The sequence below is a fragment of the Corella eumyota genome, chromosome 5 (assembly GCF_963082875.1).
Source record: "Corella eumyota chromosome 5, kaCorEumy4.1, whole genome shotgun sequence".
Taxonomy (NCBI): Eukaryota; Metazoa; Chordata; class Ascidiacea; order Phlebobranchia; family Corellidae; genus Corella; species Corella eumyota.
Genome location: NC_137494.1, coordinates 827,223 through 851,490, shown reverse-complemented (window position 1 = coordinate 851,490; position 24,268 = coordinate 827,223). Strand labels below are relative to the sequence as shown.

At 29.5% G+C, this 24,268-nt stretch overlaps 4 protein-coding genes across 6 annotated transcripts; 2 read left to right on the top strand and 2 right to left on the bottom strand.

Moving 5' to 3' along the window:
- Nucleotides 1-4,344: 4,344 nt before the first annotated feature.
- On the top strand, nucleotides 4,345-12,941 carry LOC145752031 (uncharacterized). 3 transcript variants are annotated; one of them, XM_082568217.1, is made up of 21 exons: nucleotides 4,345-4,732; nucleotides 4,804-4,869; nucleotides 5,017-5,115; nucleotides 5,392-5,612; nucleotides 5,743-5,883; nucleotides 6,412-6,567; nucleotides 6,823-6,903; nucleotides 6,972-7,200; nucleotides 7,282-7,466; nucleotides 7,603-7,674; nucleotides 7,824-8,009; nucleotides 8,160-8,231; nucleotides 8,383-8,577; nucleotides 8,791-8,862; nucleotides 9,072-9,263; nucleotides 9,455-9,526; nucleotides 9,684-9,875; nucleotides 10,120-10,191; nucleotides 10,561-10,755; nucleotides 10,879-10,950; nucleotides 11,150-11,971. In XM_082568217.1, exons 1-21 carry the CDS (start codon nucleotides 4,633-4,635, stop codon nucleotides 11,564-11,566), a joined length of 3,087 nt encoding a protein of 1,028 aa, XP_082424343.1. In that variant the 5' UTR covers nucleotides 4,345-4,632; the 3' UTR covers nucleotides 11,567-11,971. The 3 variants fall into 3 exon arrangements, with proteins under 3 accessions (XP_082424343.1, XP_082424345.1, XP_082424344.1); XM_082568219.1 differs by having other exon boundaries at nucleotides 11,124-11,319; XM_082568218.1 differs by having other exon boundaries at nucleotides 4,347-4,732; nucleotides 11,829-12,941.
- On the bottom strand, nucleotides 12,661-14,146 carry LOC145752034 (large ribosomal subunit protein eL34-like). The gene is made up of 2 exons (XM_082568222.1): nucleotides 14,010-14,146; nucleotides 12,661-12,948 (listed from the first exon to the last, which is right to left on the bottom strand). The coding sequence occupies exons 1-2, from the start codon at nucleotides 14,086-14,088 to the stop codon at nucleotides 12,692-12,694; spliced, it is 336 nt and encodes a 111-aa protein (XP_082424348.1). The 5' UTR covers nucleotides 14,089-14,146; the 3' UTR covers nucleotides 12,661-12,691.
- An 8-nt stretch (nucleotides 14,147-14,154) lies between these two features.
- LOC145752033 (clathrin heavy chain linker domain-containing protein 1-like) lies at nucleotides 14,155-18,611 on the top strand. The gene is made up of 12 exons (XM_082568221.1): nucleotides 14,155-14,517; nucleotides 14,858-15,061; nucleotides 15,257-15,408; nucleotides 15,561-15,688; nucleotides 15,752-15,905; nucleotides 16,060-16,136; nucleotides 16,335-16,501; nucleotides 16,750-16,878; nucleotides 17,113-17,214; nucleotides 17,368-17,525; nucleotides 17,665-17,788; nucleotides 18,155-18,611. The coding sequence occupies exons 1-12, from the start codon at nucleotides 14,303-14,305 to the stop codon at nucleotides 18,507-18,509; spliced, it is 1,965 nt and encodes a 654-aa protein (XP_082424347.1). The 5' UTR covers nucleotides 14,155-14,302; the 3' UTR covers nucleotides 18,510-18,611.
- A 129-nt stretch (nucleotides 18,612-18,740) lies between these two features.
- Nucleotides 18,741-23,673, bottom strand: LOC145752320 (WD repeat-containing protein 43-like). Its single transcript, XM_082568585.1, has 15 exons — nucleotides 23,437-23,673; nucleotides 22,941-23,072; nucleotides 22,482-22,603; nucleotides 22,043-22,163; nucleotides 21,809-21,951; nucleotides 21,422-21,589; nucleotides 20,896-21,055; nucleotides 20,695-20,784; nucleotides 20,498-20,617; nucleotides 20,291-20,434; nucleotides 19,942-20,060; nucleotides 19,670-19,733; nucleotides 19,357-19,537; nucleotides 19,232-19,278; nucleotides 18,741-19,134 (listed from the first exon to the last, which is right to left on the bottom strand). Exons 1-15 carry the CDS (start codon nucleotides 23,623-23,625, stop codon nucleotides 19,036-19,038), a joined length of 1,899 nt encoding a protein of 632 aa, XP_082424711.1. The 5' UTR covers nucleotides 23,626-23,673; the 3' UTR covers nucleotides 18,741-19,035.
- Between the last annotated feature and the right edge of the window lie 595 nt (nucleotides 23,674-24,268).

The window sequence follows — 24,268 nt, the reverse complement described above, 5'->3', positions numbered from 1 at the left end:
ATATTAAGAAAAGGAGACTTTTTTAGTGTTAACAGCACATCAACAAAAGAAGTTTATGAAATTTCAATTAATTCGATTCCTAAATGTACCTGTGTTGACTTTAAAAGATATTTTTTACCATGCAAACATATGTTTAGCATATTCGAAAAATTTTCAGATGTGTCATGGAATAGTTTTCCATCATGGTACATAAATTCACCTTTTATGGTTTTGGATCCTTGGATTGTCAATCCTACTTTACCTGTAACTCAGGCAACATCTGAAGTTAAAGAAGAAAAAATAAAAATTTCTCAAAAGCAAATTTACAAGGTAATGCTGACATGCCCTTGAACAAACCTTTACACACTCAAATTGTAGAAGAAAAACCAAAAAGATCAACTATAACCAGAATCTCTGAAGCCTTAACTACTATACGAGATTTATCATTTGATGTGATTTCAGAGGACGCCTTGTTAAAGGCTGAAGGGAAACTAAATGAGATTATTAAGGGTTTAAGAATGAATTGTCAATATGATGATAGTTTGCGGGTATTGGGATTAAATAAAAATCTGAAAAAAAATTCTGAAAAAAAAACAACCAAAACAACTAAACCAACTAAAGAGGTTTGTGACGAGCTTCCAAGAAAGCATCCCAAATCAAACAAATATGTTTCGCGGCATGGTAAACACGCAGACGCGATGCGTGATCTATATCGGGTAACTACTTTGTTTCCTAAGAAATGCAAGTTTCATAATGACAATTCTGATTTTCAAATTCCACCAACCAAAAAGACGTGTTTTCAAAACACAAAGTTATTTAGTACTGAACCAGTTGTCTTGATAAAAAAAATTACTCCATAAGTTAACCAATGGCTAAAACAGAAAAGACGTCCTTTAAAGGATAAACATCACTACTGAAGTGAAAATGCATTTAAACTAAATAAACTAAATATATATTTTAAACCACTAAAATATATATTGTAACAGATTAAACTGGTTATATTTGTTTTTACACTAAGGTTGTTGATCGGATCAGTTTAATATTTAATACTTGAGAAATTATATTTTAAACTCTTAAAATAAATTCTTGTATTATAAGTAAATGCTTTCTTACAGTATACAGACATGCCAAGTAAAGTTATCGGTGTAAAAGGAGGCAGAGTTAAAGTATCAGGATGTTGCATTGATATTCCTGAAGGTGCACTAAATGAGGATGTTCGAATCACCATTAATGTTGATTGTTCCGTTGATAAAACTCCCCCAACTAGGGTATTTGCGGTTATAAAGTTGTTTTACATATATTTAAGCTACAAAAAATAATTATTTTGTATAAATAATTATTTTTTATCACTTGTTTAAATTTTATTACTATTTTATTTTCAGGAAAACCCAACTTACTTATTGACCCCGCAATTCGAATGCTTGCCGCATAGATTAAAGTTTCGGATTCCAGTACAAATATCTCTTTTCACTGCCCTTTTTTTGAAAACTGAAACCTATGTTGTCACTGTAATTTTTTTTTTTGCTTTAATAAATAATAAGTATATTTTGGCAAATTTTTTTTAGTTAATTTTAATTATTCTTTTGTATATGATTGCAACTAAATTTTGTTTTAGCCTCAAAGAAGTGAAGATAAAGTTGTTTGGGAAAATCTTGCTGATGTTATTTTGGGAGATTCCGGGTCAATTAGGTTTCAAGTTGATCATTTGTCATGGTTAGTAAATTGTTTAATAAATAGTAGCATGGTTAAAATATTAAAGAGGTAATATTAAAGGGAATTTTTATTTAAGGAATAATAAACACCCTGGGTTATTTTTTTAATTATACAGACATGTTTCAAACTTGCATAAAAAGGAAAATTAAAAACCAAAAATTTTATACAACTTAACTTACAATGTAGATTACCAAGCAAAAGCTAACAATCTGGTGCACACTTTTTATCTTAACATAAAACTTCACTATGTCATATATTGTTTAAAAACAGTTTAATCACTGTTGTTTTTACTATTGTCTAATTGTTTAAGGTTTCAAGTTATTAGCACCTGGTTACCTGAATTAGATCAATATTCACAAAAACCTAAAAAGAAGCAGATTTTTCATTGCTACCATAAAGATGGAAGAGAAAATTTAACGTTAGAAATTATTGACTCTAACATGCAAAACTCACTTACACAAAATGTAACCCGTGCTTTTATGGTGTCTGTTTCTTTAAGGTTTGCTATATGTTTTAGGCTACATGTAGTTCTTAGTTAATATTTTTTGCTTTATACTATCTTGTATGTTTAAAGATTAAACGACAAAGTGGAGGTTAAGATTCTAAATGATTGTTTTGAACCAGTCTGCCAAACCTACAGAAATAGGAAGTTTAAATCTGATATTATTGAACTTAGACCAAAGCCAGAATTTAGAAATGAAAATCCAGCAAATAAAATATTTAATTATTCCATTACAAATCGTACAACAGGAAATGTTGAAGAGGGAAGATTTGAATATCCTAAACACAAAGAAGCGGGTTCGTAACAACTTTAAAAAAATTTAAATTAATCTTATTAAAAGATTTAATACATATTAATTTTCATAGTAAATATGTTAATAAGTTATACTACTTTAATATTTAGTTTGAGTAATGCTTGCACCTTTTGATATATTATTATTTAAATTACTCAACATAATGATTTACAAAGTAACTAAATAGTTTTTTTATAATATTTTCTTTCACAGTAAATATATTTACTGGAGACACTGTTTTTCAAGAACAAAGAGAACCTGAGACCTAGCATCAAGGTTTTAATAAACAGCATACCAAATTGGTAAGTACTATTACACCAAAAAGTTTCTTACAAAATTAACTTGTTTTGTTTTCTGTACTTATAAATGTTTGTAATTTTTTTTATTCTTAGTCAGCCTTAACCAATAATATACCAGTAATAAAGCATAAGTACAGAATACAAATTTTTATTGGTGTTGTTTCTTTTAATCTTAAAAGTGTTTTTTGGGTGTTGTTTCTTTTGATTCTAAAAGTTTTTCGAAATTTAAGCATTTTTTTGTGTAAAACATTTCCAAAGTATATAAAACATTTCCAAACTATAACTATTTAATTTTTTTATCCTTAACTCACTTCCATATACAAAACCGTCTTATTCTAATTAATTAACAACAAGTTACTTAAAAAACCTTAGTGTCTTTTTGTAAAAAGTAAAAAAAAAAAAACAATTGCTTAGCAATAGAATAAAACCAGAAATCACAAATGAAATTGTATTTTTTCCTAAGATTGTTAAACTTTTTTGTTTAAACAACATATAATATAACAACATTTCTTTCTATCTGTTTTTGCTTTCTCAAATAATTTTGGTCCTGAATGCTAATGCAATTATATTACTTGTCACATACTCTTTATACTCTGATATAATTTAATATGTAAGTGGATAAGTTTACCATCTAACCCAAACAATAAATGTAAATAATGTGATTAAACTTTAGACAATACTTATGTATACACTGGGTACTTCAAAATTAAATACTCTTATTCCAAGTAAACCGAATCATTTTTGTAAAAAATGTGTTCTTTTTAATATTATTTTTCTTTGTACAAAATCTATAAGATTTTAAATTTTTAATTTTTGGTCATTGATTTTTTAACTGTACATATCAAAAATGCAAAACTGATCAAATAAAGTGTGAGAAAAATTAATCTGCCTTTTGTTTGTTGGTGTTTAAGACATTTGAAGGGATGATAACGCATAAAATATTTTCTAATATGTAATTAAGAGACTACTTGATTTAAAAGTGTTGTGGTATGCGTGGTGTTAAGGGCCAAAAGTTTTCAAAGGTGTTTGCGACAAAACAAATTCAAGGTTCAGTTACTAACCAATAATAACTGGCAAGCTAAAAACAAAATTTATTAAAATACGAAACAAAACATGACCTAATTTTTTGTAAAAAATTTAAGTAGAATAACACAAGTTAAATATTGTGTTAATATCATTATTTTAACAAGTAATCATTTAAAACGTTTCGATATCGCCCACATTAAGTTATTGCGGAAATAAATTTTAACCGTAGACTTTTTTGTAAATATAGAGCGACAAAAGAATGGTAAACCACACAAGTCTAACTGTATGCGTGGGTTTGAATGACGTCATGGCGAAATTGTATGTAAATGTAAAAATGAGGAACCGAGAAAAACAAGGGGAACTCCCTGGGAAATATAAAGTAGTGAAATAACGAGACGACTAGACATTTTACTTTGTCCAAACTTTAACAAATGTGTTTAAGTTCTGTGCGTGAAATGCAATAAATAATTGATGTTTAAATCTAATTAGCATTGAAAACTCATAATTAAAATATATGTGAACAAGTATATTTCCCTGATTTATAGAATAACAGTCTAATAGATTATGCCTTATTATGTAATGTAAAAAGATAGAAATTTTAAGCTAAAAATAATTTAAAAAGAGGAACTATTTCTTGTTTGTAATATGTGGTGCAATACGATACTTCTATTTGAAAATGCCCTTTATGCAGAGACTAGTATCGCTTCTGCTAATTGTATATAAACTCAGTCAATAGCAAAATCTATTCAGGGCTTGAATTCATGGATTTTTACTCTTGTGTTTATTAACTTTGGTAGAAAGTAAGTTATTAGATAAGCAGTATGAGTTTTAGAAATAGAGACAATTTCTCTGAACTGATTAAATCTCTCAAGAACCAAGGCTTTAGCGAAAGTCAAATAAGAAGTGCGATTTATGCAACAGGTAAAATAAAATGTTAATTTAGTCATTTATCAAAGTTTGTAATAAAATTACTAAAATTGTTATTTTTAAAGGAGTATCACCGATTGTAAACGACGAAAATGTATTAACTTTGATCGAAAATATTAACAGAAATCAAGGTTAGTATAGACCAATAATTGTTAAAATAAAACTTCACTAAAATACGACTTTTACCAACTCTAATCTAAACAATTAAAAAAAACTATTTAAATATTTAAATAAAACAAATGATTTAAATGACCTGGATTTAAGTGAATTTTTTACAGAAATAAATCTGCCTTCAAATCCAAGGGAGTCACACAGAAATTTTAGACAATCTACTTCTAGTAGATATCAAGGTCAACGAAATTCGGAAGCTCAATTTGGCAAGTCATCAAACTTTATTAATTTTATATTGACAACCATTATTTACATCACGTGACAAAGATAAGTTTTGTTGACATAACCACGTGTACAAACAATAAACGTAAAATTATTAGATACTTAAGCGCTTTTACAATATTTATATTGCGTTTATTTAGCCTTAATAAAAAACCCAGATATTAAAATATAAAATAGTTCACTAGGTATAATTTTCACTACTATCTTGCTGTTGACTACATTTATATCATTTATGAATTTGTAAATATTTATAATTTTAGAAAATTCCTTTAAAATTGAACCAGTTCAACTTGTGAGACCAATAAATGTTACGGGCAGTGATAAGGGAGGGTTTGAATTAAACACAGAGGCTTTAGAGGTAATATTTGGTCATCCAAATGTCAAAGATAAACCAGTTGCATTGTATTCATTGACCGGAGCATTTCGAAAAGGAAAATCTTTTCTTCTGAACCTTTTCTTGCACAGATTAAGGTCTAGTAAGGTATGTTTTGTTTGGCAATAAAATTTTTATGTTAAATTACTATATGTTTATATGGCAAAGTGTGTTATTTTTTGTAATAGTATAACTGCATAAAATTTTTTTTTTAATTTTTTTAAAAATATTTTGACAGCCTGAAGAATGGTTGAGAAACAAAACTCAAATAATGAACCCAGAGGATGGTTTCCATTGGAGAGGTGGCCATGAGAGTGATACAAAAGGAATTTGGATTTGGAACCAACCAATACCCGTTACTACTGATGATGGAAAAGAAGTAGGTTGTTGTTTTTTGATAAAGTTTCCAGGGTTTTAGATCAAATATAAACTCTTGAGACTAAACGTCTAAACAACCACACTTCTGTTACAAATACACTTCCGAATGCAATTAGTAAAAACTAAATCCGACAACAATTTTTTTCTAAAAAAGATTTATACTACCTAAAAACAAGGTAAACTAGAAAATGTAATCGCCAAAAACCCATGCGACAAAATTTAACTAATAGACTGCTTTCATGCTCAAGCGCTCTTGAGTAAGGCGTTATAAAAGATATGAACTCCTGTTGAGCCAGCGCTTAATCAGCTGCAAAGTTATCAGGCAATCATAATCTATAATAACCCAAACTGCCACGGGCAAATCGAGACTGGGTCAGGGTAACAGTTGTTACTCTATGTTTAGGTTGCGCATTCGACCTTTTCACATTGTGAAAAAAGATATATACATAAAAAGAAATTAAAAAAAATAGAAGGAAATAATTATTTTAACAGTATTTTGCAATATCCTTAATCAAAATTACTTTTTAAGGTAAACTTGTTTCTTATGGACACTCAAGGAGCATTCGATTTGGTTGCAGACACAAAGTGTTCATCGGTTATCTTTGCTTTAAGCACTCTGATTGGCTCAGTTCAAATTTACAATGTTTTGCAAAACATCGACAGTAACGACCTTCAAAACTTGCATGTAAGTTATACTTTATACAACATTTATTGCTTGAGAATTTTTTTTTGTTTTTAAACTATTTTAAAACCAAGAACAGATTGCTACTAAACATAATAGGCAACTTTATTAACTATATCAAAAACTTGGGTTCAGGAAATATGTTAAAGTAGTTTTAACTTGTTTAAATATAACATATATAGGTAGTAAAAAATATGTTAAAAATTAATTTAAGGGTACTTCAATACTTAACTTATACAAAAAATCTTTTTTTTGTAGTTATTTGCTAATTATGGAAATACTGCCAAACAAGAATTTCTAAAAAACAACAAAAATACTCAAACTCAATCCCCATTTCAGGTAATTCTTTGTAGTAACAAAAGTAGTAAGTATTGCATACATTTATAAATACTATTTATGTTTGACAGAAATTGATGTTTCTAATTCGAGATTGGCCTGATAAGGATGTAAATTTTGGATCAGACGGGGGCAGGGAATTTTTGAAAAGAATTCTTAACAAAAGTGAAAACAAAGAAATAATTGAAATTCGAGACAACATAAACAAATATTTCACTGATTTGTCTTGTTTTTTGATGCCCCACCCTGGAATGAAAATAGCTGAAAGGGGCAGTAGAGAAACTCCAATTTCATTTGAAGGTTTGCACACCAATTAGGATCTTAAAATATTTATTTTATATCTTAAATTAACAAAATTTTATTTATTAATTTTTTTTTAAGAAATTGATCCACAGTTCTTGAGATATGTTGATGAATTACAAAAGCAACTGTTTCAGCCTCACAACATTGTTGTGAAACGAAACAATGGCTGTGATGTCACTGGAAGTGATCTAATCAACCTAATTCACGCCTATTTTGACATTTTTAAAAGTGGAAAAATGCCAGAAGTAGAATCCATTGTGGAGGTGCATATTTCCTTTTTTAGTTTTTGTTTTGAATTTTAAATTTTATAAATCTTTCAATAAAGAATAAGGCTGTTAAAGTTGTTTTTATTTACAGTGTATGTACTCTGATTTACATAACAGTGTTTGTTTTGTTTAGGCAAATAAAAAAGCAGCAATTGTTGCATTGATTCAAAAGGCAAAGCAACATTACATGGAAAATATGAAAATGGTTTGTAAAAGGTTTAATAAACTTTATATCAAACTTTTAAAATAGTTTAAAGCAAAATATACACGCACATTAACATGTATACAATTTTTAATACACTTAAGCCAGGTTTTATTAAATAGGAATTTAAGTTTCTTTTTACTTTGTTATAGTTGTGCCAGCAATATACAGAAAACCTTCAAGTGCTTCATGAAGATTGTAAATTAGATGCAATTTCAGTTTTTGATGATGCTCCTAAACTTGGGGATGAAAAGTTTGTTCGAATGAAGAGAAAAAGTCTTGAAGAATTAATTGACCAACAACTTGACTTTTTTACAGAAAAGAATAAAACATTTTATGTAAGATTAAACTATATATACACTTTTTATTTTCTCTTAATGTTTACTTAAACACTAGGGCTATATGTAGATGAAATAGTTTATTCAATACCGTATACAATTAACCATAAGTTGATGTTAAATATATTAAACATTAATACAATTCTATAGGAACAGCTGAAGAATGAGTTACGTGATATTGTTGAAAACCTGGTAAAGGATTTTAAATCAAACTTTGAGCAGGTATATATATAAGGGTTAAACTCATCTTATCTTGTTGCAAACATAGAATTAAAATTTTTATTAGAGTAGTTACCTTAAAATTTAACTAGTGTTGGGTACTGAATTAATGAACATGTGTGCATATTTAGGTAAATATTCTGTTATTGTTTAGGGATGTAATGGAAAATTTTTGGAAGATGGAAAACTTAAAAAAATAAATGCTCAAAGTCGCGACCTAGTTATTGCAGTATTTAATAAAAAAGTTAAAGAATTTGACTCCCAACTCTCCCAAGAATTTAGAGGAAGACTCGACAGAGAAATGAAAAGATGTTTTCAAGCTTTTATTGAAACCAATTTGCATAAAAAGGTAATATTTTAAAACATTCTTTATATTATAAAGTTTTCATTTTACCTCATGAGTTATTACATTGACTATTTTTAAATTTTTAAAATGATTTTTAGCTATCTTAACATTGCTTAAACAAATAGTATAGAAAAAATGTTTGGTCCTTAACCAAATGCACCAAACCAATGGTAAATTGTAAGCAGCTTTCAAATAATTCTTTTATGTTGCTTTTAGTCTGAACTGGATAGAAAATTGTCAGAATTGTCAATAAGTTGCAAAGGAGTCTATAATGCTTGCATGAATGAGGTAAGAACTTTTTTATATATTTTATAAAGTAGCAATTGTAATAGTTTATAACTGGCTCAGCAAGCAATTAAAATCTTGAATTGGTTATTTTAATATGTTTGTTTAATTAAAAGTAAAATAAAAGATATCCATACTTTTTAACATGACATTCTTAGTTATTGGCTTTTACATTACTTCATTAAATTATGGTTGCAAAATTTGTTTTACAGTATGGTGGTGTTGATCTTGATGACGCAAGTTTTGAAGCAAGGCATGCAAATGCTTTTGATACAGCTTTAGCTCTGTTCGAAAGCTCTCACTTTGGGATAGACACTGGTCTTCGTGCTGAATACAAATCAATGCTTCTTACCGAACTAAATGATGAAATGTTAAAGTGTAAACAGACCAACGAAATTAACAAAGTTATTTTATGTTGTATTTATGATCTTGACTAAAATTTTTCTCTTGTTTTAATGTTAAATAGTTATTCTTTAGTTATTCACCATAGTATATAAAGTTCGATATATATTTTTATAGTTTTTGCTTTTTATTTATTTGTAGAATTTTTTAGAGGGAATTGTTAATAAAACAATATATTTTGTTGTAAATTTAGAAACTGGCTAAAGCAAAAATACTAGAAACAATGAACAAAGTCAAGGAAAAATACTCGAAATTGATGGACAAAGTAAGTTGTGAGTTGAATAAAGTTAACCTTAAAGTTTGATATCATGAGTTGAGTTTAATCCACAATGCTAATGTCTTGACAGAAGTAATGAACAGTCAAGTTAAAAAATAGGTTCCTGTGTTTTTTCTACATTTGGTTAAAAACTACTTTTTTGTAGGAATGTGACGACAAATATGTTGAGCCAACAAAATTAAAGGAAGCCCACAACAGGTGCAAGGCAGAAGCTTTAAAGTTGTTCGACACACTTAACATGAACACCAACCTGGTTGCTGAATGTAAAAACCAATTTAATACTGAGGTTGCTAAAGATTTGCTAGAGAATTATGAGCTAAAAAACAACAAAAACAAGGTGCTTATAACTTACAATATATTTTTTATCCCTTTTGTTTTGTGATACTTAGTTAGTCCAATTGACAAGTACTAGATGGCTTGATAAAACAAGTTTTTTACTTAAAAGTCATCCTATTAAGGATATGAAACAAAAATGCTTTAGCTAATAAACAAAATATATTGTAAACCACCTAAACCACAAGTTGTAGCAGATTAAAAACTGTTTGTTGTTATTCTTGTTAAATCAACTGGTTTTGTTACAGACCAAGGCTGTAAACCGATTAAGAGAAATTAAAGAAAGTGCTTTCAATTGTTATGACATTAAAATGCGACAGGTAAATTAATTTAACTGACAGTGTGATGTAATGTTAAGAACAGTTGCTACACCATATGTGGTGGTGTGTTCAATCCCCACTGCTCTCATGCTGTAGCACCCTGAGTTAAATTCTTATAAACAGTATGAACCCCTGCTGAGCAAGCACTTATTAGCAGCATAATTATCAGGCAATTATAATATATATTATCCTAAACTGCCACAGGCAACTTAAGACTGGGTTGGGATAACAGTTGTTACTCTATGTTTAGGTTGCGCAGTTAACTTTCCCACATTGAGGATAAAGATATATACAAAAAAATGCTACTTTTTAAATTATGTTTCAAAACTCAAATAAAATACTGTATTATAAGTAACTTTTTTATTAAAGGACATCCAAGGCAAATTTAGGGAAGGAAATGAGTTGAAGAATCTTCATAATCAGGCAAAACATAAAGCTTTAAACAAGTTTGAACAGAAGACGACCGAATTTTCGCTTACAGAAAAAACAGAAATTAAAAACAACCTTGAACAAGAAATCAATCAACATTTCACAACTTTGGATTCGCAAAATGCTGTCTATGAGGTATAAAATTAATTAATTTGGTGTAACTGAAATTGGAATAATAACACAAATACAGTTCTAGTTAAAAAAATGTTTTTCTAATTCGTTGTCTTTTTGCATTAACAATAAAAATTGTTTTTGTAGCAAAACCTAAATGAAAGAGCAAATGCTATGCTTCAAGGAATGAAAGCCAATTATTTGCAAAAAATGAACGAGGTATTATTTATCATATTTCTGTTACAAACACTATAACTTAATTTACTGTATTGTATTATATATCTCTCTTATGGTTTCAAAGAAACCTGAATAAGTTATAATAATTTGGTTTTTTAATTAGTAAGCCTTTTTTACATACCTGCTATAAAATTCTTTTAACTTTGGATGAAAAGGTAAGTTCTGTTGTAATTTCATATAGTTATGTGATGGCAAAGAAGTGGAAGATTCCGTTCTAGAGATGTTTCACAATGTCTTTAAACAAGAACAAATAAGTTTAATGAAACAGGAAATCAAAAACATCGAAATCTGCAGAAGTATTGAGCAACAGTTTGTAGAATTTACTGACCTTCAATTTACCATCATCAAGAAAAACAAAGAGACAAACATAGGCACCCATCTGCGTGAATGGGGGCCTAAATTGCTTAATGGTATAGCAAGTGGAGCTATGGCATTTTTAAGCAACACCAAAGACCCTCATAGATGGATAAAAGCTGGTTTCATGTTTTCATCTGAAATGATGGGTAAAGGTTCTGAAGCCGTTAAACAACTTTCAATTATGAATCTTTTAAGTAAGGGAAAACAAGGGGATACCAAAAACAAGGACACTGAAGTCTAATTAAACTGATTTTGTTTGGTCTTCAAATATTAACTCTAAAAAACAAATAAGACAATTGAACATATGCTTTTTTTAAGCTGAACAATTCTTTATGCTTTTTTGTTGTTTAGTTTTGTTTATTTTAAGTCTGTACCTTTACAGCTGGACTATCTATATCGAATTACCTTATTAGATTTGTTGTTATAATTTTTTTATTATTTAGTTCTTCTTAAGACAAATTATTTGTTGTTTTACTAATGTACTTAAAACCTTGTTATTGTAGTTAATTGACAACAAGTATGTTGAACCAGAAGAACTAGAAGAATGCCATAAAGATACTAAACGAATTCTGCAATATCAGATTCAAGCTGATTTTAACAGAGATGGGCACGACAATTTTGGTAGAAAATATGCTGACAAATGTTGCCAGGAATTGGATGATTGTTTTGAAACCATCAAGACAAATAATGAGAAAAACAAACCAAATTGGTTGAGAAAAGTTGGCAAAGGATTGCTAGGAGCTGCAGCCCAAGGTGCTATTGGTTTTTTCTTAAGTCCACCTGGTTTTAATTATTTTACCGCTGCAATTGGAGCAGTTAAGGGATTTTTTGAGGGCTTTAATTCCAAATGGTAAATACAAAAACCTTAGATGCTACTTCTAGGTATTTTACTAAAGACACATAATTTGGCAATCGGACAACTTTTAAAACACCCTTGTATCTTGAATTTTTTTTTTTGTGTTAATTTATAACAATTTTAAAATCAAATATTATGATAGCTGATTGATGACTTTTTATTCCGTAATAGTTTGTATTTTACGCTTGTTTTTGATTTCTTGATACGCGTAGTTTAGTTGCTATATTGTTATACCCTTTATTAATGCATGTTAAGTAATTATTGTATATAGAATTTTTATTATAACAGCTGGTTAAAATATCATAAAAAAATATACCAATAATAAAATCCATTTTAAATGCAAATTTATATACATAAACACTTATTCTTCTATAAAGCTCAATTTCAATTTGCTATATTAAAGAACATATTTCTGTCTGTAAAAAATACATTAAATTGTAACTATTTCTGTCTTGATAACTGTACATATCATTAAAAGATTTGTAATAAAGTGTGGCAAAATTTATTTGTTTATTTTTTGGCTTGCGCTTTTAAAACTCGAACCACAATTTTCTGTTCTTCAACGAGAAAAGCTCGGATAATTCGACTTCTTACCGCTGAAGCACTTAAACAACCACCATATGCTCTTGTAACATGCTTCTTACGTTTTGACATGGAAGCTAACTCACGAGGTCGAGCTGGTTTGATACCAAACAACTTTTTTTTTGTGTCACCACATTTTGGGATTGATCCAAACTTTTTTGTATGAAGGTAGACAAGTCGACCACCTAAACAAGAAAATGTCTGTGAATATAGAGAAATTAGAGCAACTAAAATAAATAATATACTGGATCGGACAATTCTAAAGTACGGGATGCGGGATAGTGTGGGAATGTATGTAAACGTTAACAAAAGTTTTCGAATTACAGGACGGAACGGCATTTTTGTACTCTACTTCGAGATAAATGCTTTATTAACCTAAATGAAAAAGGGATGATGCGGGATTGATATTTAAGCACATGAAGGATTACGGAAGTGTATAAAAATTCCGTCTTTTTCTTCAGCGATTTTTTGTTTACGTTTACATATGGCTTGGCATTTTCACACTTCACAACTTTCTGCAACCCGTATTTCAGTACTACCCAGTGAATTGGTGTATGTGAAATGGTTATCGAGTGGATCAAACAAGTCGCATAAATTAAACCCCAACCCTTACATATTTAGAATAGACTTAATGTGTGCGATTTATTCGGCCCATTCATATACATATGATCCATTCAATTCTTCATCTTTTTTTAAAGGTACACTTTAGGTAAAACATATTGGTAAAATTAAATTAATAAAATACGTTAGCCAAATTAGTTAACAAAGAAAAAGTTCATAAAAATATTGGATAATCTGAACATTAACCCTACGTTTAACAATGCAAATAAATATGCAATAATACTAGCATTAAATGATAAGGACAATTTAAAAAAGGAAGCATTTTAAATGTAATAGTTGATAGTATACAATAAAGTTTTAAAAGATTTCAAAACTAGGCAGATTTAATAAAAAACTAACTTTTTATTAAAATATTAACTGTAACTATTGACTATGACACCAGTCACTGACTATACAACGGGGCATCTCTAGTTAGCAGCTAAATATAGAGGAATTTTATCAGTCAGTTTCACTAGTGTGATTAAGTAACGTGTTTTGTTGTTATAATTCATTTTTACGTATTATCTACAGCAAGAAAGTTTAGTAATATATTTAAGATTTTTTAGTCCCTTATTTACGCCTAAGAATGCCAAATCAACGGAGAAAAAGCGTTCAAAACATGAATAATTGTAACTTAAACAATTACCTGGCGTTTTTGAGATCCTTTTTCGGTTCGAAGTTGTATTATAACTCAACCTACGCCTATAAGTAAGTCGCTGCACCATTTTAACCGACTTTCAAAACCTCGCTAGAAGAAAAAAGAATCCAGCATTGGAAACAATAATCTCGTGTCCATGATTTATTTTTAGTGACGTCATTATTCATAGAGGTCGCACTAATAACCACTAAAGTCGTATTTGAATCAATTTTGAAATCGCCATGGCATTTTTTAACGCCATCTTAAAATTTTGCAAAGCGTTAAAACTTGTTGCATAAATAATGAATTATAGCGCGCGTAGTAACGTAGATTCCATCACATCTGATGCATTGAAAAGTAGAATTGAAGCTTACTGTACTAAGCCAGTTCTGCCACCAATATTATGTCAAAGGGACAGAAATTTTTTAGACAAAATAAGAACCCAAATTGATAATGAAAAAGAAAGACTAAAGTTACCTGAAGAAGGATACAGTCCTGAAAGATTTTCCGTTTACAGGTACATAACATTGTATTTTAGAAGTCAAACTGCTATTTAAGGTTTTAAATAAATATCTTTAGAAATCGTTTTGTTTTAATGGCAGCGTGGCGTAGTAGTCAGAACACTTGCTGTACTACATAAGGTCGAGGGTTTGATCCCCACAGCCCCCATGTTGTAGCACCCTCGGGCAATGATAATCTATTACATCCTAAACTGTCAAATGCAATTTAAGACTGGGTCGGGGTAACTAATGTTATTCTATGTTTAGGTCATGAAGTCGACCTTTCCACATTGAGGATAAAAATATGTTAAAGAAAATGACTTAATTGTGCCGAACTAAACTTATATTTTATTTTAGCCAAGCTTTTAATGATGTCATAGAGAATGTGACAGTTTACAAAGACATACTCTCTGATGTTAAACGCGAATATGAGGATTGTATTACTGCCATTAACAACGGACAAAAAGAATCGTTTTTTCTTCAAAGTAAAATTAAAACTCTGGCACATTTGCCTTCTACTATTGAGGGATATGAAAGAAGAAAAATTGACCTTAAAGAAAAGTAACAAGTTCAAAAAATTGTTTCATATATATTATAATACTCTGCTCAATAAAGGATGGTTTAAAGAATGTAAATGTTTGTGTATTTTTAATTTAAACAAAACTTTTATCTTGTTTTAGTAACACTTTGCTTGCTTTAATAGTGGAGCCAATATAAACCATTACAATGTAGAATAGCCTACCCACTTTTTTATAGATTAACCATCTTAAATAAAGACAATGCAAAGCTTGAAGAAAAACTTAAATTATTAAAATCACGAGGAAAAAAAGAAACAAAAGCTAAAGTTAAAGAAACTTCATCAACTGAAGAATTACAAAAAGAAGAAATTCAAATAAAACCAATTCCTGGTGAAACTTTAAATCATTTTCTTTTTTAAACACTTTTTAAATATCTTGTTAAAATGTTTCGTAGCCTTTACATTTAAGTTAGGCCGTGTCAACTTAAGAATAATAAAGAATGTTGAAATAGGTTTTAAACTCTGAGATACAAATGTGTTCAGGTTTAACTGTGGAGCAATGGACCCAAGAGTCAACATTATCTCAAGCTGTGATTAAGTTAAACAAAGATATCAAAGAAATAACGAAACAACAAAAAAATAATTATGTTCCAATCTCTAAGAAGATTGAGGTTAATAAATAATTTAAAATTTAATATTTAGCTTTCAACAAACTTAAATTTTTAAATTTCTAGGCTGAGAAAATGTTTGAAGACAAGTTGCAGGAGAAGAAAAATTTAATTGAGAATGGTAAGAATATAAAAGCAAAAAATCAGAGAATGAAATTACTTATTGAAGCAATGTCAGCTTTTACAAGAATAAAGGAAAGAAATCCTTCATTTGAACAAGGTACTTAACCCTTGGATTGACATGTTTTATTACCAGTTTGTATAAAACATTAGCAGTAACAATTTCGCGGTAACAAGATACTAATGTAATGTTCTTTACCTTTAAAATGTTGAAATAACATTTATTTCGTTTTAAAAGTTTTATTTTTTTATAGATCTTACAAGTTACATTCACAATTTTTTCTCCAACGAAAAACATTTATTAAGAGAAAAGTCTTTGCTAACAGAAGAAGTAAGATCACCATTTAATTATGCTACTCTGGTTTAACCTTACTAAATATTAAAAAATTAAATTATCTACAACATAAAATGTTGTAGATAATAAAAGTTTTTAGGTTGTTAATATTTAAATAAGGTATAAGACCAAGTAGCAAAAATAATATGGCTTTTGTTTATTAAAACAAACTAAACACCATCATTTTTTATCCAGGGATTTCTTGAGGATGATGATCCTTCCAAGGAAAAAGAAGCAGAGATGATTTTGGAATATATCGACAAATTCAACGAATTATTTGCTGATGAGGAATATGCCAAAGCTGCAATACATGCAGCTAACAGCCCCAGAGCTGTACTTAGAGCTATGGAAACTTTAAACAGGTTGGAATATAACTGTTTGTTTTAAATTTTAAATTTGTTTTTATTGATTTTATCAAGGTAAGTTTAACTGTTAAAGTATAAGAAAATGCTATGTTTAGCGATGTGCTATTAATTTTGGCGAAGTGCTTATAAAGGATCTTTAAAAAAGTTAATTAAGACTTAAAATGTAATGTCTTAAATGCCAAAGGAATATTCTTTCTTAAGACAAAAGTAGCCATTTAGATTTAAATATTCTGTGTTTGTTTTAGATTCAAAACTGTGTCAGAGAATTACTCTGGGACTCCAACCCCACTTTTGTTGTATTCTGAAGCTTTGATGCATTCCTCATCTGCACAAGCTCATGTTTGTGATAAGGAAATGTCAATCGATTGCTGCAAGTAAGTGCACACATTTGTTACCCTGATCCAGTTTTGAGATTACTTTGCCTGCTAATTTTAAGCTGCTAATTAAGTGTTGGTTCAGCAGGAATTCATACTGTTTATAGCGCCTTACTTAAGGGCACTACAGCATGAAAACAGTAGGGATCAAACCCAGAACCACATGTAGTTTTCAATATAAAATTCAATATAATCTAAAAATATTAGAGCTGTAGTTATTTATTTAAATGTTAGATGTGCTTTGGATGAGAACCGACCAGATTTAATTGAACATTGGGTGAGCAAAGCTTGTATTACAACTTGTGAAGAAATTGGAAACTTTCTGGTGGAATATGGGTAAGAGATATAATACAGAATTTAATTAGTAATCCACTAAAACGAAAACTGAATTGAGATAAACTAGCAGAAAACTATCCATTTATAATAAACCTAAAATTGCATTATCAGACTTTTTATCATATGACTGTCATTTTTTTATTTATCTACTAGAGAAGAGCATCCACAAGATAGAATGTTATGTTATGCTGTGGCTGTAAAGATATACACAGATGCTGAGAGTCACTCAAACGTTTGTTATACTTTATTTGCTATGGAGCATCTTGGTGGACTATTGGATTATGCAAAGAATGTTGCAAGATTTTCGAAAAGTAAATTTTTTTGATGTTTGAAATGGATTCTGTATTTTTTTTAACTATAAAAAAATATGTTTTTATTCTTAATGTAAGGCCAAGGGCATTTTAGATAAAGTTTTTAAAACACAATTTAGATAAAGTTTTTAAACTTTAGGTGACTACTTGAATCTGGTTCGTAAATGCCCGAACCCAACTTTGGTTTGGAACATTTGCCGACCTTCAGATGAGATGACCCCTGAACCAACCAACCTTTACCAACCTAGTGTGCTTCCTGTCAGGTAACTAAAGGATATTGTATTTAAATACTTATAGTAACCGACAGTATTTTCTTTAAAGCAAAGCATTTTAAAAGTCTTTTGTTGTAATAGTTTCTCTTAAACAGTTGACAAACAGTGAAGAACTTATTATTAAAATAGGGAGGGAAAATACGCCAAAGCTTGTCAGCAAATAAATAACAATTCCATTTTAAATCAATATCAAAAAACTGTTTGTTTTTAGAAATTAAAATTTGCTTATGCGATTTATCCAAAATAAGCTACAATTTAAAAGTAGGACTTCGTAGTTCACTTAGACACTACGAACATATGGTTAAGACCCTTAGACACCATGATCATATAACTTGGGCATTATTTTGTATATTTTAGGTTTGATCAAGCTATCTTAGCTATGTTAGAATCTGGTGGAAATGGGGCGAAAATCTCGTTTAGGTTTCTTGATGATCTTTACACTGAGAGTTTCTACCGCGAGGAGGGACAGGCTGATCGGAGACTAGACTTCTCTGATGCTCTTCACCGCATTGTTTATGATGAGGCAGAAAGTGAAAGTTTTACCGATGATGAGTCAGCAGATTGGATTAAAATCGCTGACTTATGTGCCGAGAATAATCTAGAGGATGTTGCCATGGAAATCAAAGCTGCATTCACGGTTAAACGAGCTGTGATGAAAGCTCTAGATATTATTGCTCAAGATGAGAAAGAAGAATTTGATTATTACACATAAATCTCTTACTATGACATCATACTTAAAATATATTTAAACCCCATTGATTTACCTTTTATCTTACCTTTCTATATGTTGTTTAAAATAAAAAACAAAGATTCACTATAGCTCATCATTGGCCCCTTTGAAATGTGACCTTTTTTAGCTCAAACAACATTTTGTTTGTTCTTTCACAAATATTTGTCCCGCAGGGTGTTTCATGTTTATTAACTTCTAGTTTAGAGAGTCTAAAGCAGTGGAAAAGGGTAGTAAACCGAACCTTAAAGGGAATGTGTGTACTTTATAACAGACTTTACTTTACATGGTTAAGCCTTTACTGAAGCCATGCTTTTTTACAAGCCAACACCGAGGTTTTATTGAGTGATTCTGTAAACAGTCATTCACAAACAATCGAATATTACTAGAAACAAGAAAATAATCCGATAATAATTAAAAGATAAAACAATAAAAGAAGATGGAAATGTTGAACTTGGCTTAAAAGCACCATTTTATATTGGCAGTTGATTGTTATGATTCTAGAAAGTTATCAATCATGTACTATGACATCATCATCGTTATTATTGTCACTGTCAATGGTTTTAGTTGTTTGCTCATCATGGTCATTATCACTTAATGCAGACCATTCCTATGGAGAATAAATAAATGTTTAAACAAAATTTAAAAAACGAATATCATTTCTAACAAATAGTTATAAATGTTTGATCATAATTAAATTAACTGACATCAAATGAAATGTTGCCTGCATCCAATTCCGCTTCATCTGAAGACTCTAAAAAATAATAAAAAAGGTAAAATTTCTACAAAACTATTAACATCAACAATAAAAAATTATAAACCAAATTTTTACCTTCTTCGTAAACAAACAATGCAGTTTGTTCCTCTCCCGACTCAGCATTATTTTTCCTCGATAAAACCTGACTCATCAATAAATCAAGTTTGCCCTCTAACCTTGAAAGTCGACTTTGAGTTTGAGTTCTGACGTCGATGAGTTGGTATACTTGACTTAATAGTGGGACAACATCAGGAAACTTTGAGGATAAAATGATTTAATGAAAATTAATCCACAGGTTGTTTTCATTAAGTTTTTAAAATATAAAATGTTTTGTTAATTAATTAATTAAAATAAAATTTCACAAAATCTAATCATGAAAAGGTCTTACAGTCATTAAATAAGAAGCATGAGTGTTCAAAGTTGTTCTCATCCATTTAATAAATATTAAACATCTAAAAATAAAATAAAATTTAGTCATTTTAGAAGTGATAATGTTAAATTTGTTATTCTATGTTTAAGTCGTTAAGTTAACATTTTTACAGTAAGAGTAAAAAATACAAAAAAGGGCTACGAAAAAAATTTTAATTAATTAAATCTATTGTTTAAAATATTAATTCTATAAAGCAAAAATAACAATTTAGTGTTGCCAAATTATTTTACTTTTCAGGGCTGCCGTCAAGTCTTTCAGTTAATTCTTTAACAAGAGGAATAATATATGGAAGTGGAAGTTGACGAACAGTGTTTCCAATTAAAGTTGCATTACCATGTTGAAGTACTTGCTGTATTGGTGATATAAATTATTATTGGCATCACTTTTTATATATGATAGGTTTTATATTTTTTATTAGGTAAGGGTGTGCTGTTATGATGTGTTTTTGAGCTATCTGTAAACGCCAGGCTCAAGGGCGAATAGTGTGGCATTGTGCAGCTCAAACCCGAAACCTTATGGCTTGTAGTCCGCTGCCATGACCGCTTAACACACTACTGGGCAATTTTACTAGATACTTACGTTGAGTATATCTCTGTCGTTACTTTGAAGCCCTTGTGACAACAATAACGCAAATGAATCAGCAGTAGGGGGCGCAGGAGAGTCATCAGAATGAGTCGGTTTTACAAGATTTTCCAGAGCAACTAACCGTTCTTCCATCGCCATCTAAAAACATTTTATCATGAAAAAATGTTGTCAAAATTCAAAAAGAAATATTTTAAATATTACCTCCGACTTTCCGATGGAATTTTGCTTTTTTCTTTTTCTTGGGGTTTTTTCGCTTGAGTGACCAGGAAGTCCAGGAACAATTGTTGTTATTTCGTTTCTCTTTCTGATTGGCTCCCGCAACTAACGATAAAAATATTATGATATTGAGAAAATCGAAATACCGTGTAATCTTTTAGAGAACTAAAAAGTCAACTCACCTTCATGTTGTTTTCTTCCAACAAAACAAAAGTTAAAGTCGGATCTTTTCGGATTAAAATTACATCTTTTTCTGTTTGTTCGTTTATTTTCTAAGAAATTGAATATTTTTAAATTAGTAAATAAAATTTGTGTATTTATAATTCTGCTTTTTATTGAACTTTTACTATTACCAAGCAACCAAATCTTGATTTAAAACTTACTATATTTTCAAATGCAAGTTTAGCTTTTGACCCGTAAGCCACAGTTACAACTTCGTCTTTAAGTTGTTTGCTGATTGAAATTGAGACAATATCAAGGGGCTTCCCCTCTTCACTACTTATTCTGATCATGTGGGATGGGGTTAATGGTTTCATGGTGGGCCTGGAGATAAAAGGGGGCAGGTGTGAAAATGTGTTAGTTTTAAATCTTAAACTTGGTTTAAGTTTCGTCATAATGGTCAGCCAATGCTTAACAAACCACCAGCGTGGTTAAGTTGTCAGAACACTTGGCTTTCATACATGAGGTTGTGAGTTTAATCCCCACTGCTCTTATGTTGTAGCGCCTTTAAGTAAGGTGCTATAAACGGTAAGAACTCTTGCCGAGCCAACACTTAATCAGCAGCTAAATTACTGGGCAATTATAATTTACAATATCCCAAACTGTCAAAGGAAACTTGAGATTGGTTCAGGGTAACTGATTTTACTCTATGTTTAGGTCATGAAAGCGCTGTACAACAACTTGACTCACCCATTTAAAATATGAGTAAACACCAGAACTTCATTGTTTTCAGTAGAGACGACAGCATACAACTGATGCTCAACATTAGAAGGGGGTAAAATATCGAACATGATTGGTTCTGAAGGAAGAGCTAAGGAGGATACAGCTGTCTTCTTATGTTTAAGACTCTTAATTTGCCTTTAAAAAATTAAAAGTTAATAGACAAAATTAATTAAAAAATTGCTATAAGTGTGAATAGTAAATCCTAGTTAATATACCCACAAAATAACTTAATTTTGAATAAAATAAAACTTTGTTACCATTTTATACAGAAAAAAGTTTTAAGACTTACCCTTAAAAAATTCTACACTAATAGTGACTTGTTTAAAAACATTAAATGCAAGAAATTCAACAAACCAAATGCTAAGAGCTCGATCGTCGATCGCAGATGACACAAAATAGCTCCCATCAACCTCCTCTAGTGGTGAGTGGTTGTTTGTTATAAGGTCAAAGTTCACAAAACTTAATCCATTAACTGGACTCGAATGCCCAGAAAATTTCTGCAAATTATTAAAAGTAAATAATAGTTCTTAAAGATTGTTTTTAAAAAAATTCTTTTTAGGTTCCATAGTTTAATAAACATATTCTCACCCTTAATAATTCTTTAGATTTTAAGTCCCATAGTTTAATAACTTTTCCAGCAGAAAGAAGAGTTTTCGAATTGGGTCCGACAGAAATTCTTTGAACTTCGTGTTTGTCTGCTTTCCATTTACTAAATTGTTTAAATTAATTTTGTTAAACTTTTTTACTACTTTTCAATACAAATTATATTTAATGCATAACACTAAGGCTTATTAGGGCAAAATCAATTTTTTTTTGCCAAATGCCAGTTTAAAAACAAGATTAGTTTATATACTATATGTACATACAAAAAAAGTATATATACTATATGTACATACAAAAATATTTTTTTCTTATTTTTTTCTTATTCTTATCTTATTTTTTCTTATTGAAAAATGTACTTGAACTTGAATTTAACTTAGACAATCCTTACATAAAACTACTAATATCATGAAATGTTAAGGTCTACCTTTTGTGCTTAAGTGTGGTAATATCCCATTCCATGATATATCGATCGTTGGAACAACTATAAAAAAGATTTTGCTCATTTTTCCAACAAATACAATTCACCTGGTCTGTATGTCCGCCATCCTAAAAATATAGTTTTAATTTTTAAATTAATAAAATTAAGGTTAAAACATATGCTATATCTATTTATAGTGAAGCTTTGGTAATTACTATTTAGCATTGCCTTGAGCATTTTATATTTTACAAGAAACTGCATAAACATTAAAAGCAAAGTCCTATGTTGATATCCATAAGTTTTTTTTTAACATAAATGACAAAAACTAGAAAAAGGGGGTTTAGAGCTTAAACATTTACAAGCCCGAGTATTTTGTCGCGATACTCGAACGAGTCCGAGTACTCGGTTATGACGTCATTTAAACGTATATAACTGGCTACGAGAATCTTTCCCGCATAATCTTACATATTTTTGAATAAGATCTCCAGCTAATGCATCAAACAACATCACATTTCCAACTGTGGTCCCAAGAGCAATATACTCAAATTTTTCTGAAGTTTTATGTTTTGTCTTTTTTCTTCTGGGTGTTTCAGGTACCTAGAATTAAAAATAACAATCAATTTAAATCAAAAAGGGGTTAGTTCCTTTCTTTATATAGTATGTATAACTAAACTTTAAAAAATATACAAATTCATGTTCTATAAACAATTTGAGAACTATTTTAACAATGATATTTAATATAACACCACCTAACAGCAGAATTTTCCGTTGTAAATTACTAAAAAATTTGCTTAAATTGTACTGAAATTTGAGAGGTTTATAATGCCAGGAATTAATCAACAAAATTTTAACTGGCGTAAATCTTTGGCATAGAAAATTTTTTGCAGTTTTGAAATATTATAGTAAAATGAAACCTGTTTAAATGCAATTTAAAGAAAGGTAAAATAATTCAATGTGTGACCTGTTTTCTGTTACTGGATATCTTCCATGACAAGCAAGTAAAAGTGGAACTAAGATGACTGGCTGGGGTGAATTGTTGTTTTTGTTCCCCGGTTGTTGCATCCCACAAATGTAAAACTCCATCTTGAGAACAAACGGCTAATTTGTCGCCAGCAAAAGCGGAAATATTTTGTTGTTGTTCAACTGACATTCTAGCAAAAAAATCTACAAAAAAAAAAAAGTGTTTAATTTTTTCTTTAATTTTGCTAAAATATAGGTTAATCTCTTTATGTTACAAATAAAGAACAAAAACTTTTTCCGTTGCAAGTAGCAAATAGACGTACAAATCGTACTTTTTGGGATAAAATTTTTGGATTTTTTTAATGACAGCGTACGTTACGAAACCTCGCGAAATATACAAAATATTTAGTCAAAACTAAAGATATTTATTCTAATATAGTAATAGTAAACCAATATTTAACATTTCACGTTCACTTTACAAATTAAAATTAGTTTACTGTGTCTACAAAACCAAACCAAACTCAGAAAATTGTTAACAAAAATGAAAACCTTTTTATAGGTAAAGAGTTATTTTTCCCCTTTACACAACTATATATTTTAAACCCTATACCGGCGAACGGTTATACATGCTGTCTTGGTTTCTTTCATGCGCACGTGCAATTCAGAGTTTCCGACTTAGAAATATTAAAATTAAAAAAAGATCTAATAAAATACAAATGCTTGTATAAACTTTTACATTAAGTTAATATAAATAATTTTAAATAAATATTTGTTAAAATAAAATAAACCAAATATGTTTAATTTAGTTTATTTTGCTAAAAAAAATTTTAATA

Excerpts from the sequence above, each read along its gene's own strand:
- LOC145752031 (XM_082568217.1), top strand. The coding sequence starts at position 4,633 with ATGAGTTTTAGAAATAGAGACAATTTCTCTGAACTGATTAAATCTCTC. Across the intron at positions 5,613-5,742 it reads ACAGATTAAGGTCTAGTAAG|CCTGAAGAATGGTTGAGAAA; the intron begins GTATGTTTTGTT and ends ATATTTTGACAG. Across the intron at positions 10,756-10,878 it reads CGCAAAATGCTGTCTATGAG|CAAAACCTAAATGAAAGAGC; the intron begins GTATAAAATTAA and ends TTGTTTTTGTAG.
- LOC145752034 (XM_082568222.1), bottom strand. The coding sequence starts at position 14,088 with ATGGTGCAGCGACTTACTTATAGGCGTAGGTTGAGTTATAATACAACT. Across the intron at positions 12,949-14,009 it reads AAGGATCTCAAAAACGCCAG|GTGGTCGACTTGTCTACCTT; the intron begins GTAATTGTTTAA and ends TTTCTTGTTTAG.
- LOC145752033 (XM_082568221.1), top strand. The coding sequence starts at position 14,303 with ATGAATTATAGCGCGCGTAGTAACGTAGATTCCATCACATCTGATGCA. Across the intron at positions 15,062-15,256 it reads AAAATTGACCTTAAAGAAAA|ATTAACCATCTTAAATAAAG; the intron begins GTAACAAGTTCA and ends ACTTTTTTATAG. Across the intron at positions 17,789-18,154 it reads CCTAGTGTGCTTCCTGTCAG|GTTTGATCAAGCTATCTTAG; the intron begins GTAACTAAAGGA and ends TGTATATTTTAG.
- LOC145752320 (XM_082568585.1), bottom strand. The coding sequence starts at position 23,625 with ATGTCAGTTGAACAACAACAAAATATTTCCGCTTTTGCTGGCGACAAA. Across the intron at positions 20,785-20,895 it reads AACTTGCATTTGAAAATATA|AAAATAAACGAACAAACAGA; the intron begins GTAAGTTTTAAA and ends TCAATTTCTTAG. Across the intron at positions 19,279-19,356 it reads ATTGTTTGTTTACGAAGAAG|AGTCTTCAGATGAAGCGGAA; the intron begins GTAAAAATTTGG and ends ATTATTTTTTAG.